The 13,872-nt window shown below is 41.6% G+C and overlaps 1 protein-coding gene across 2 annotated transcripts in view; it reads right to left on the reverse strand.

Moving 5' to 3' along the window:
* Window positions 1-13,872, reverse strand: part of sema5ba (sema domain, seven thrombospondin repeats (type 1 and type 1-like), transmembrane domain (TM) and short cytoplasmic domain, (semaphorin) 5Ba) — a 180,208-nt gene that overhangs the window by 70,349 nt on the left and 95,987 nt on the right. For both annotated transcript variants that reach the window (XM_030757795.1, XM_030757794.1), the window contains exons 6-8: window positions 3,497-3,559; window positions 2,614-2,712; window positions 2,275-2,488 (exon numbers count right to left, since the gene is read on the reverse strand). In XM_030757795.1, coding sequence (XP_030613655.1) covers window positions 2,275-2,488; window positions 2,614-2,712; window positions 3,497-3,559 — 376 coding nt within the window. The remainder of the gene's footprint in view (window positions 1-2,274; window positions 2,489-2,613; window positions 2,713-3,496; window positions 3,560-13,872) is intronic.

Here is a 13,872-nt window from a genome sequence, read left to right on the forward strand (position 1 = left end):
GGTCTACGAGGGAACTGAGAGAAGCCCACAGACATTTTTTAGACTTTTTTCTCAGGCGACTGTAGCTCCTTGTGACATTCAGATGCATGATGGGAAACAGTTGGTCAGCACCTGGCAGGCAACCAATCCAATAAGAGAACAGATTGATTAGATCCAGGACCCCCTCCCTGCTTTTGGTTCTGCTGAACTGGAGAGGCTTAGAGCTGGAAATGAGATTTTCATTCACACCCCAAATTCACCGGGGAACACAACTCCATAACGCTCACAGAATCAGCCATGAAGCAAAGCAGGCTTTGGCTGGTGGAGTGGAGGGCGACATGTGTGCCTCACTGTGTGTGCAGCCAGCTGTGATTATGCTGATGTGGACTCTATCTACATTCTTACTCATCTTTTTTTTTTTTTTTTTTCGCTGCTCACCTCCCTTCCAGAGACTTTCTTCCTGCGGGTGTGTGCGGTAATAAAACACACATGCATACAGTCTAAAAACATACATATATGCTCAAGCCCACACTTGCATGCACTCACAGGCGGAGCCCCTGGATGGTGTGAAGCATGCTGTGTGTTGTAATTTCACCCTCTCCCTGCTGTGAGGAATAATTACATCGCTCACTGATTCCTTAGTCTATCTTCTCCGCTTCTCTCTCAACCTCATCCTCTTCCCGGACCTACAACTCTCTCCTCTGTCTTCTATCACTACCACACACACACCTTCAGACTCTCCCACCTTTTAGCATCTTCCCATTCTTATAACAAGACATACGTGAATATTTGTTTACATTTAATACTGACAAATAGTTTTTTTTTTTAAATAATAAAAGAAAACCAGTCACCAGCAGCTCTAATGATGGCTTAATTGAGAAAGCATCTGTAGGATTTGCTGCATTTCTCTCTTTCACGTCACTGGCCAGCGGACAAAACAAAGAATTTCATCTCCCCGAAATTGAGTCATCATTTGGGGATGGTGATCTTTCTGACATTTAATACGCCGAACGTTCAGTGGATAAACTGAGAAAATAAGACAGAGTAATCAGCCAATAATGAAAATAGTCATTAGTCGGAGCCCTCATTACATTATGAAAGAACCAGACATTTTCTGGCACGACTGCTCATATTTTATGCAGATAATTAAACCAGGAGAGAGTTTAATATACATCGAAGCTTTGAAAGAAATGTTAGTCAGCTAGCGTTGTCTATGAGACAGAAAATGAATCTGACCTTTACTTCCAGAACCGCAGAAGCTTTAAAGAAAAATCCCCCTCCCACTCCACCGCTCTGTAACACATCCAGTTATTTAAGTGTTACCGCATATCAAAGAAACTCGATGACAGCGCTTTTCAGCAGAAGGTCCGGCTACATTTCTGCTTGAGTCAGAGTGTGTTTGAATGTTTACGGGGGGGGGGGGACAGCGTCAGCAGCTGGGAGATTAGTGACTCCGACACCAAAAGGACTGACAGTGTTTCCTGTTCTCCACCATCCTTTAATTCCCACCAGCTCCCACGCCTCACCTGTAACTCTGTGTGTTCTACACATCACTTCAATCAAAGCCGTCTTTGTAACCCTTTGAAAAAAAAAAAGGCAGGCCGCATTGAAATATCTTGGCTCTAACATACTGTAGGAGAAGACGGTGCTGGAAGCAAAAGTGCAGACTCGGCCCATCTGCTGCTCCAGACGAGGAAAATGTTTAAAGGAACGGCAGGAATTTTGTTGTTTGTTTCACACTTGCTCGTGACACTTCCAACCTGTGGATCATCTTTAGTTCAACAGGTCAGATTACTGATCAGATTACAGGTTTTATTTGATTAGACTTCTCCCTTCTGACGCACCAAAAAAACCCCCCATTTACTCAGTCGAACACAAACAAACCTGTAACTTAAACCGCTCAGATTGGACGTCACACATAATTCAGCCAATTTTATGGAATTTGATGATTTGAAAGCTCCAAAATGAACCCGAGGCCGCCAGTAAAACAAATATCTGAATTCAAATTATTTACAGAGCAGAGAGCCTGAGCAGTGAGCTCTTTGGTGTGAGCATTCTCTGCACGTCTCTGCCTCTTTTTTTTTTTAATTTATATAATAAAATTGAATAACACCTCATCCTTTGGGAATTTTCTCGTAGACATGTTTCATAAAATATCGAGTAACAAAGCAATTAAATAAAATTTAATTGGTGATGAAAATACCCATTAGCTGCAGCACATTTAAAAATAGAAAACACTCAAATAAATGACACTCAAATTAGATTTCAGTGTGTGATCGTGTCGTGATTCTGTACCATTGAGCCATTTGGAGTTGTACTGAGCAGTCCGGAGCGGTGGCATGCCACCCAAGCTCCGGTATATGACGGGGTCACGGCCGGAGAAATCGATGACAGTGGCGGCGTACAGCTCTCCGCTCTCTGTCACCACCGCCGTGGAGTTGTGACGAGGGTCGTACGGGCAGCGCGCCACGCCGTTCACGCTCTCCAGCACGCTGCTCAAATTGCCCACCTGAGATGGGAGCAGAGATGGAGCAAAACAGGGAGAAGCAGGAAGATTTGGGCAGTGTCTTAAATCTACACCCTTTGCGCTGAATTTTGACAAAACTGCACAGCCTGACACACACGTAACTCTACCTCTCTGGTGATGCAACGCGGCTGGAAAGCATTGGTTCCACACGTTATGACCTCCGTCTTGTTCACCAGCAGGACTCGGATGTAGTTCTGACATTCAGTCTGCACAGAAGAGGGGGGGGGGCACTTTCAAGTTAACGTTTCAGTTAAAGTAGAGCAAAAGCTGAGGCGGTTAGCTAAACACTCTTGGACGTGTTGCTGAAAAGAACAATGGACCAAGTCTTTTGGTACCAGCCTGGCATGCAATCAAAGCAAAGCAATTCAGCGTGCAGCTTTTGCTCTTGTGAGTCTATTGTTCAGAAATATGAATACTGGTTTGTAACTAAATGGAAGCCTATTTGCGACACTGACATGGGCTCTACAGAAAGTCAAGAATGTGTTTTAATAAAAAGAATCAAATCAGTTTTAACAAAAGCTCAGAATAGATTTATTGGTCTTTGCAGCTAAGGACTGGGGGAGGGGGGGTAATTGTAGTGATGCAGGTTTCCAAGAAAATTGATAGCCTGTTGTATATTTGGCATCATTCTTCACTGTACAGGCACTGTGAGAGATAAAAATGGCATTGCAATCAGTTCCTACAAAATCATTAAAGTAGGAATACTGATCACAGCAATTGTTATCAGATATATTTGAAAGGAGGTCCTTTTGAGAGTCTCACGCTAGACTCTCTTGTGCACATTTTCCTTCCCTTCCCTTTTGCCCTCTCTCTTCACTGCAAGAAAAACAACACTTGATTGAAGGGTCTGAAATAGCCGCTCTTTACGGCTCCCTCCCATGAGGCCCACAAGGACCTCGCCACGACAGCCAGAAGATATCAAAATGGCCTCTCTGCAAGCCAGGCAGTGCTAACATGAAGTGTTGTAATTGGGGGCGTGATGGAGGTTACCTCTGTTTTGCCTTTGCTCTGACAGGACCCCCTGGTCTCCTCGTCCGGTGCCCATGCTGTCGCCTAGGAAACAAAAAAAAGAAGGAAAAGTCCAGTGATGACAAAGAGGCCGAAAATCAGTCAGCTGAGTCCTTCAGACGCTTACAACAGTTACGCAACAACACACTGTTGCTAATACTGTAGGCACGCTCAAAAAGATGCATGAAAAGACTTTAACCTCATTGCTGTTTGTTTATTGTGTAAACATGGCGACTGGCTTGGCAGCCAAGAGCTTATTGGAGGGTAACGGGCAAGGCACGCAACGAGGCATTTGAAGGGCCGAGAGCAGCATTAGCATGTAAATGGCTTTCTCTCTCACTCTCTCTTCTTCTTCTTCTCCTTTCTTCTCTCTCTCTGAAAGTTTGCAGCACTCACCCCCCCCCCCACCACTCCTACTGCCCAATTATATTCCTGTTGATGGGTATGTCTTGGGCTTAATTATGGATGCAGGCAGCAGCACTGCGCGACTGCACTGCAAACACACTAATGCATGAGCATACACACAGTCTGCTTGGCCACCAGAGCTGCTCTGGCTCTTGTTAAGAGGGTTGAGAGATGTCCCTTTCTTGGCATTAACTGTACAGTTTATAAGCAGGTGCCAGAGGACCCCCTGTTATGTGTCACTGGCCTCATTTTACTCATCCTCCCCCATCTCCTCCTCTTCTCTGATCTCCCTGCCCAAGTAGGAGGTTAGCTAAATGTAAAAAAGAAAAAGAAGAAAAAAAGTCTGCCATTATATAACATCAATTCATCTCTTTCTTATTCTCTTTATTTCCTTCTCTCCCAAAAGGATTAATGTCATGCAGAATTGATAATTATCTAGATGTTGGGGATTGCTTTCCCAGGCAAGCTGGCCAGTGGGACAAAGTTGTGACCCAACATTCAGTGGAGCCTGCCAACTGAGGCCAAACAAGAGTCAACATTAAACTGGGTCAGAATTTCAGTTGCCAGATGGAGAGCTCAAACAAACTCCAGAGTTAAAAAAAAAAAAACTATAAACCCGATTCACTGTGAAGCTCCATTTAACTACCTGTGTTAGACAATTAAATTTGTTTTATGCGTAAAAAAATCTGTCCTCGGGTGACAGCACTTATTTTCTTTACTGGATCTCCATTTTGCTTAAATTAAAATTCAGCGGCAGAGACCTAAAACTGCACGGCCCTAAGACTGTGTGAGAAGTTCTGCTGGGAGTTTTGAGTTAATGATTTTTTTTTCTTCTTCTTCTTCAGATCCTCGCGCATAAATGTAGCTCGGAAATAATTTAAAAGGAAATAAAACTTTATAAAGAACATTTAATCCGAACTTAAGAGAACTGCCAAAAAATCATTGTGGGGACAAAATGTAGCATATATAAATAGATCTCTTATTTCACAGATCGTGGAGTTTATCAACTATGCTTTAAGGGATGGAAGTTCATGATTTTGGATGATTAGCCTCTGCATAAATTCTTGCTAATGAGTGAAAACGCCACACTGAACAATGCTATCCGCAGCTTAATGAGCTACTCAAACATCTGCACATTATCTTGGGATTTCATTTCTTGCTTTTATTCCAAGCTTGTATTCATAGACAATTCATGACTGTGTGATTGTTTTTTGATTACTCTGGCAGAACAGCTTCTGCTGCCAAGACATTGCAGGGAAACAGTTCTTAATTATTTTAAATGTCATTCTTGATTCTTTTGGATGCCGGCTTAAAACCCCACTAGTCAATACTGTCTTTATTAGCGCCATAGATCACAGTAAAGTTGTTTTCTGTTGTACAGATTCACGCTCATCTGTGAGCGCTTGTTTACTGTACTGGACACAAATGTTGCTCATCAGCCTCAGCAGACGGCTAACGTGCTCTGAAAATAATCCGCTCTGCGCTACCGCCGTAGCACCACATCTGAAGACAAAGTTAGCTACTAGATAGTGGAAAAAGTGGAGGATGTTTTGCTGCCGAGCAGATTTTTGGAGATCATGCCTGAGTTAAATTACTATCTTGCCCCAAAGGCGCCCCTCTGCCACCACATTCACCGCAACAGCTTTATAAACCAGTCTGTCAAGCTGATCGTGGCTCTAAAAGTCATGTTTGTGCAATTTCACTCCATTGTGGAGATGAGGGGAAATAAAGAGTCAGGAAATTAAGTGTGTGAGGCTCACTTTTAGAATTGTTCCTTCCGAAACAGGTAAAAGCAATCGTGACTTAACCTTTGGACCATTATGAGGACGGCAGCAGGTCATTTTAGTTTGATGGTCGAGATGAGGAGCTAAATCAAATGGAAAGCACAATTCAGGGACGGAGGCAGAAAGACAACATGGACAGCTAAAACGGGAATCTTTGGTGTTCCTGCATTCGTGACTCTGCTGCCAGCTGAGGAGTTTTTAATGTTGATGCCAGACATCTCCATCCATCCATGGATGAAGGTAATCCCAGATCTGAAACTGCAAGTAATAAATCTGCAGCTTTGATAACCTAATCAATATAAACTACGAGAAAGGATTAGCAGCTACATCACCAAACCAGAACTCCATACGGTCAAAAGACAAATAAAACAAATAACAATGTATCCGTATTGCCCGAGGAGCAAGAGATCCAGAGATACACGTGAAAAGAAGAGCTACAGAAATTAACAATTTACGTTGCTTGACTTTAACACATCTCTACAACAAATTAACAGTGCAGATATGCAGAACATTAGGAGCCACAACAGCTGCAGAAGGTTATAGGAATGAATAGCAGTTGTTCCAAGTTTGCGTGTTGCTTGCAAACCTTGTTGCAGCGACTGGAAACAGAGATGACAAAGTGAGATTAAATCCAAACAATAAAGTTTAGATTTGATCCACTATGCTCCACAGAGCTGCAGGGAACTGCAGAGCCCATTCATAATCTGTAAGGTTATCACTTCAAGCTATTCGTTAAGCATTGTCACTTGTTCCATTGTTTTTTGTAAAAATACAGATTAGAATGATTTCTACCAAGCTAGACTAAACTAAGTGTAAGGGGGTGGAGGTGGGGGGTGAGGTGGCCACAGTGGATCATCTGCCTCCATCTCACTCTGTCCGCAGCATCCTCCTCTGTCACACTGACCCTCTGCATGTCCTCCTTCACTACAACCATGAATCTTCTCTGTGGTGTTCCTCTTTTCCTCCTCCCTGGCAGCTCCGTATTCAACATCCTTTGTCCAATCTATCCACTATCCCTCCTCTGCACATGTCCAAACCATCTCAGCTGTGCCTCTCTAACTTCGTCTCCAAACTGCTCAACCAGAGCCACCCCTCTGATGTACTCATTTCTAGACCTGTACATCCTGGTCACTCCCAATGAAAATCTTTATATTATGAAGCTATATTAAGCTCCTGCAGACAGTAAAACACCAGTAAGTCAGCTCTGGCCCATATTGATAGTTACAGCTCATCTCCCTGTCTCCCACAGCAGTTCCCTTCAATTAACCTGCCTCAGACTGCACTGGAGAAAGAGCCGGCAGCAGGGGACGGCTATATAAAGTAAACTGTGATTAAAATGAAACTTGAGCTCCAGATACTGAACATGAAGCAGTGGAAAAAGTGAAAATATTGAAAGTAGCTAATGTGCTCTGCAGGAGCTCAACTTTGGAGTCATGTCACTTGTGCTGCTGCCAAACAGTACGCGCACAGTCAACAACCTGAAATCCACTTCCCTTGAGTATGGCGAAAAGTGCGGCACCTGTCATTCAGAGTGCAGCTCCGCCCCCTCCGCAGCACTCCATCACCCTGCCTGTTGAAATGAAAACACTGCTCCCTCACAGCCCCATGCCTGTCAGCCCGTGACAGCATGGCGACTGATGGGATGACGTCAGTAGCGAACACACACAAACTCGTACATGCACATACACATACACACACGCACATGCACAAGCACAGGCAGATGGATGCCTTTGCAATGAATCATGGCTTGGAGCATTACCATCTTTTCTGCAGGGCCCCGTCTCCAAGGATCCCCATCGACTTAACCCGGTGACCTTCACCACAAAGTGCCACCCTCCTTACCGTCCCCCTCTCCCCCTTTCTCTGTCCATCTCCTCTTCTTCACACCACTTTGGAACAAAGCCACGCTCACACAGAGCCTGTGAGAATACCAACTCTACCTCAGCATCCTCTCCCTCAAATTCCTACACTCTGCACCAAGTCCTGAATGGCTTGACTGCCATTAACTGAATGAATAAAAGCTACACAATGTGCAGGCAGGAGAGGTCCCTGCTGATATAGAAGTTTTTGATGTGTTGTATAATTATTAATTTGTGACACAAAAGAACCTCAAGGTGGGCACACACACACACACACACACATAAAATATAAAAAATATAAACAGGAAAAATATAAACACTTCCAGAAAAAAATGCAAAAAATTGGACCTTGTGGTTTCAATTAGGCACAAATGCTGCTTGGTTAAAAATATTCTTTGCAATAAACACGTACCTTCCTCATCTTTCCAGGAGTAATCGACTCTTGTGTCTGTACAAGTACATGTAATGCCACCTCTAGTGGCTAGTTAGCTTAGCTTAGCTTAGCATAAACAACTGAACTATAGGAAAAAACAAGCCCGCCTGCCTACATCATTATATTGCATTATATGCTGTTCGTTAAAACACAAAAATGATGCCAAGAAAATCACATTTTACACTGTTTGATTTTAGCTGTTAGCTTCATATTTAGCATATAGTCTCACAGATTAGGGAGTCATTCATCTTTTCACCTAAATTTGGCTGAAAAAGTCTATCATAAGAAGTCATGACTGTAGTTTGAACTCAATTGGATTAACAGAAGAAAATGAATGGATGGCTGCATTGATGGACTTTCTGAAAATGATGCAGAGCAATTTAAATATTGTATATCGTGCTGGTTAGTGATCTGCAAACACCAATCGCCAGCTAACAGCCGAAAACAAAACTTCATTAGCAGCAACAAATTGTGAAGAAAGGAAACTATTCAGGTAACATATACTACTTAATTTTTTCTAATGTCTTTAAATGTAAGTGAAACAGAGATATCATGAGGAGGATTAGGCTTTAAAAAAATATGGGACCCCGGCTCCCCCTCTTTATACCCCTGTTCCACAGTCTTCCTACTGGTACCCTTGGCTGAAGACCAGTAAAATGTGGATAAAACTGCCTTCCATGTAAAAGTAACCAAATGTACCAACCCCCAGACTCCTCACCTAAAAAAATCCAGATGTGGTTATATCACATTCTGACTCAGATCGACTGCCAATTTAGGTGCTGTGCAAATGTCTGCTGGGTGTGTGAGCGGAGGCATCTCATGCAACTCAATCACAGTTCTTTTCTCACACTATCTTTAGATGCTAGATGTATGTTTTGCATCTCTGAAGCGTGACATCCACTTTTAGTGATTTTTATAATGTGTTTCCCTTCTTCATTTCACGTTCCCTTCAAAATCCAAGAAGCAGGAGAGGAAATAGTTTTGCACTGCTGGGATATTCACATATAAACACATTAAAAAATAAACAAAAAAATTGCAATCACTGTCCTTGTTGCAGAAAACATCAAAAAGTTAAAGACCCATGTGTCTATTAACTTTCTGCCATTTTTCATGCTCATACACCCCAGGGCCACAGAGGCTTTATTACTTGTGCCTGTAGTCTCAGTTGTATGTTAGAGTTCATTTCCATCTATTAGCGGGGCCAGCAACCATGTACAAATCCCCACCATCAATTCCCCCTCCAAAACCTGAGCATGACACTCCATTTCTCCCAATTTTGCCTCGCCACAGACACAATAGGAATATCTTGCCAGCGGCATCTTTCTTAAAGGAGCAAAGACAGAGGAAAAACATGAATTTTTTATGGGCAAATAAAATTGCAGAAAATACAATTAGTAGCAAGATAGAGGATTCATCACTTTTACTGCATAAAGATGGCAGCTGGGCTCGAAAATGAATTCTATTTTTACGCGAAATGGAGAGAAAGGTGGGGTGGGGGGGGTGGTGGTGGTGGTGGTGGGGTGAGTGGGAAACGCTAATGAAGTACTGTAAAGAGAATCTGCGAGCGGTGGCGCCTGCAAATATGGCCTCTCCTGAAATGTGGTGCTGTGTTGATAAGGCTGCCTCTCACTGACACACTGCTAACATCATGTGTGACAACTAATTATAACTCATGAATATTGTAAATAAGTGTGTCAGGGGAGTAATGGTTGTTTGAATAGGAGCTGTCTGACACTTGTTACAGTCAAGATAGATTTGTATAACAACGCAAAGGGATTGCTCCTAACTGTTGTTAGTTTAGTCTAGAAAAGCATTAAAATATGAAAAAAACCCACCCCTGGAGTATTTAACATGGAGCCTAATAATTAAATACATGTAACAAGCAACAGCTAAACTATTATTCAACATGTACATAATGGCTTGAAATGAAGAACAGCCCATTCAGACTAAAATACAATACAAAATTTAAGCCTGATATTTTGTTAAGTATTGATAAGTATTCTCCATGTGGGTGGAGAGAAAAAAAAAATGGCATTATCCCACAGTCATCGACTGCCATTTCAGGCAACAGTAATCCACCCCCAACCCATACATGCACAGACATAACACTGGACGCATGGCCAAATTTGGCACAAATTGGTGCCCAGGTGGTGCAGGAGGAAAACAGTCAGCCACTAAAATAGTAACACAGGAGTGAACACCTGTGAGCAGTGTTCACAGGTGGGAAACCATCATGTTCTCGTTTTGAACACTTGTCAATCAGGATGTTGCTGTTATGTGACTCTGCAGACCCCGTATTATGTTCGGCACAGATAATGTATTTGCAGCATTATTCTAATTGTTCCATTTCCTGCACCAGCACTGACTAAAGCTGAGATCTGAAGTAAACACAGTGGCATCACAAGCACTGAATGTTAAAAGGAAGTGGAAACTCAAAATCAGGTGTTCAGTAGTGACTGACTCTGCAATCAAAGAATGATTTATGCGCCACACGCAAAGCTACTGAAAGGCGGGTCAAAGATTCCTACTGTCAAGAGCTGCAGTCAGTAAGTCTGGCCAAAATGGTCTTTTGGCAAATATCTTTAAAAAAAACTGTTTTTGTTGGAGAAATTTAAAAATAAAAAAGCCTGTTTTGGTTGTATGCCCATCTACAGTATCTCATTCCCCAAAATGAGATATCTGAGTAACTTGAAGAATGAACTGATTACATTTTCTTGGTCAAAGGTCAAAGGTCAAGGTTACGCTTGTGACTGGAACAGGAACACCTGAGAGAACGTCATGACATCTGGACGCAAATGTTCTCTCAGACTCTGGAATGAATCGAGGAAGCGGCGGTCAAAGGTCAGCGTCAGTGTGACATCACAAAACGCATGTTTGTTCAGAGTGAAGAATGAACTGCGGAGCTAAATTTCACACAAATGACCAATCTGATAAAATGAAGAGGACATTTTAAATTTAATAAAGCTTTATTCTGACATTTAAGGAAAAACAATATTTTAGCCCAGACTCAGGAACAGAAGAGGAGCCTGTTACATTAATCCCTGATTTTGCACTATAACAACTGGAAGCGCTCACACACTTTTGCTTTACTGTTTATTACCCTTTTTTTTTTTTTTTAACACATTCACAAGCCGCACAGCAATGGGCCATTTATATCAGAATTACAGTACAACGAAGACAAAAAAAATACTTATAGGACAACAGTATGCTGATTAATTCACAGCCCAAAAAGAGACAAATGATTGAACACTAGCGTGTCTTCAGCACAGTCAGTGGTTAAAGAGCACTTTTAGCTGACCTTGACCAGGTGTCTAACTACCATAAGATAATTAGTTGAATGTGCTTACAGGCTAGTGGATTTTAAATAAAAGAGTGGAAAGTATCACAGTCGCTGGGAGAATGCCACCTCCCTCACAATATGCCAGAAGTCTCTATTTAGCTGCATTTTTTCTAGAAATCTTTTTTTTAAAACTACCTTTGTTAGTCCTTATGCCAATTTGTGTAGCGATATTTTGTTTCAGGCTGCTGTTATGTTAAACTGCTAAATATTAAATGCCTTTATATGAGAAATGTTTCAGATTTGCTACTGAACCATTTTCACTCTGAATGGGGAACTCATTGTTCAATGGCAAAAATGCAAACAAAGGACTACACAAATAAATACGTGCATATTTACATAAAACACCAAGAGGCTCATATTCACATACACAAACACAGACATGTAGGATTTCCTTAGCTACACAAACCACTGATGAATGAAACACTACTTTCAGCAATCCTTTGTCTCGCAGCTCATTGTATCTGAACACTGATACATGGACACACCCACATCCTCTCCTTTGTGTTTCATTCCCACATACACAATACCGATGTCCATTCACAATCCTCTATGCACAGACACACACACACGCACTTGTTAACCAAGCGCTCATCTGCTCTCGTCAAACTCCCCGCTCTGACAGACTGAAACGGTGCAGCAGGAAGCCATTAACCTACACCTTCATCTACATACTGCTCGGACACGGAGAACACGGTGTTGCCACATGCGGCGCGCACCAGATCACTTCGGGAATTGATTAAATGCACTTATTGTGAAATGCATCTATGCAGACATCAGCAAACAGACAGCAGGAGATGAGCTGAACAGCCAGTGGTTATTTATTCCTGACATTTTGTTTTAGGTGTGAAAAGCAGCATCCAGAAAACAAGAACAAGTGCACACCTCCGCCAAGGCAGCTCACTCTCTGGGCTGTATTTAGTTTTAAGGGAACAGTGTTGTATTTTGTATATGTTCATTTTCCTTTATTTGTTCTTTTTAAACGTACTTTAATTAGTTTGTAGTGCAGTAAAGATCAGATAAGAGCAGCATGACAGATGTTTACTTTGATTACACAAACATTATGTAGGAGCAGGTCATGGATAATAGGTGCTGATTTATAAATAACTGGACATGAATGACTTGAGCTTATTACATAATATTATACTACAGTATATTTCTAACTAGGCAGCTCATTCTCTTTCTCTCTTCTTTAAAGGCAGAAAACATTTTTGGGGTCGACTTGAAAGAAAGGCAGTTGTGAAACTTAAAAGTGAGGTCAGAGGTCAAAGGTGATATGATATAATATTTATAATCCTGGTATACCAGCATCATTTCATAAATGTTGCCAATAGAAACAAAGGCAGCAGAATTTTAAGTAGTTTTAAAGATAAAAGACTTTTATGAAAGTCTGACCTTATTTGACCTTGAAGAAGAGGTCAGAGGTCCAAAGTAACCTGATGTTTAGAATCCCTATACATCATTCCCTATACACCTATATGCTGTCAGTGCAAACAATGGCAGTAAGAAACAGTTTTAAATAGCTCTGTATAGCATTATTATCACTTTGACCTTCAGATCAATTTATTGACCTTGAAGGAGAGGTCAGAGGTCAATTATGACATGATATTTGAAATCTTTATAAAGTATTTTCTGTGTGTTGACAACACACACCCCACTGATAATAATCATAGTCTCTAAGTTATAAGGCTTTATAAGGCTACAGAATGACACGCACACATGCAAGCATGCAAATGGTACCAAAATCATAACTTTGGTGGAGGTAAATATTCCAGTGTAGTTCAGTTCTATATATATAAGTATGCCTGACTGCTCTCTTGAAACAATGATTACATTTCACAGTAAGATAAATATATGATAGAGTACTGACAGAGCTGCGTATGAACATTATTATGCTTCTGAATCAGCTCAAGCGACTTCAGTTGCTTGAGCTGATTTCTTGTTTGCTTACATACCCTTTAACATGAGATTTAAATACATCAGATCTAAACTTCTTCTGCGTCTGTTAAGAAGACAATGTCGGTGCTTTATGATGGTTGGAGCATATGATTTAATTAAAACATAGAGCAGAAAAAACATTTCATTGTCCCTTTAACAAGAAAGGCATTGTTTTGATACCAGTTTGAGGAGATATCAGGAGACACCTGCTTCAAATAGCACTGTCCAAGGTCAGGTATGGGTGTCAGGGAAGAGGGTCCGTACGCAGATACTGATCAAAGGGACTTGGTGTTATTGAACAGGCTTATAGACACTCAAAAAAAAGAAGGAAAAAAAGAGCTATTTTCTTTACTGTGTGCACCTACCAACCAAAATAAGTGTGCAGCTGGTTAGCATTACAGCTCAGCTGGGGGTCCCAAACACGTTTACATCCTGTCAACATGTCACCAGCGCGATCGTCTCATCGTGGGTATATAGAAGCTTTTTTTCCTGCAGAGTGATGAAAATAGTTCCTACTTGAAGCTGCTCCTAAAAAGGTTTGTGGATTGTTATTTATTTATTTATTTTTAGTAATGGGAGCCTGTTTTCTGGAACGAGACATT

The sequence above is a fragment of the Archocentrus centrarchus genome, chromosome 21, assembly GCF_007364275.1.
Source record: "Archocentrus centrarchus isolate MPI-CPG fArcCen1 chromosome 21, fArcCen1, whole genome shotgun sequence".
Taxonomy (NCBI): Eukaryota; Metazoa; Chordata; class Actinopteri; order Cichliformes; family Cichlidae; genus Archocentrus; species Archocentrus centrarchus.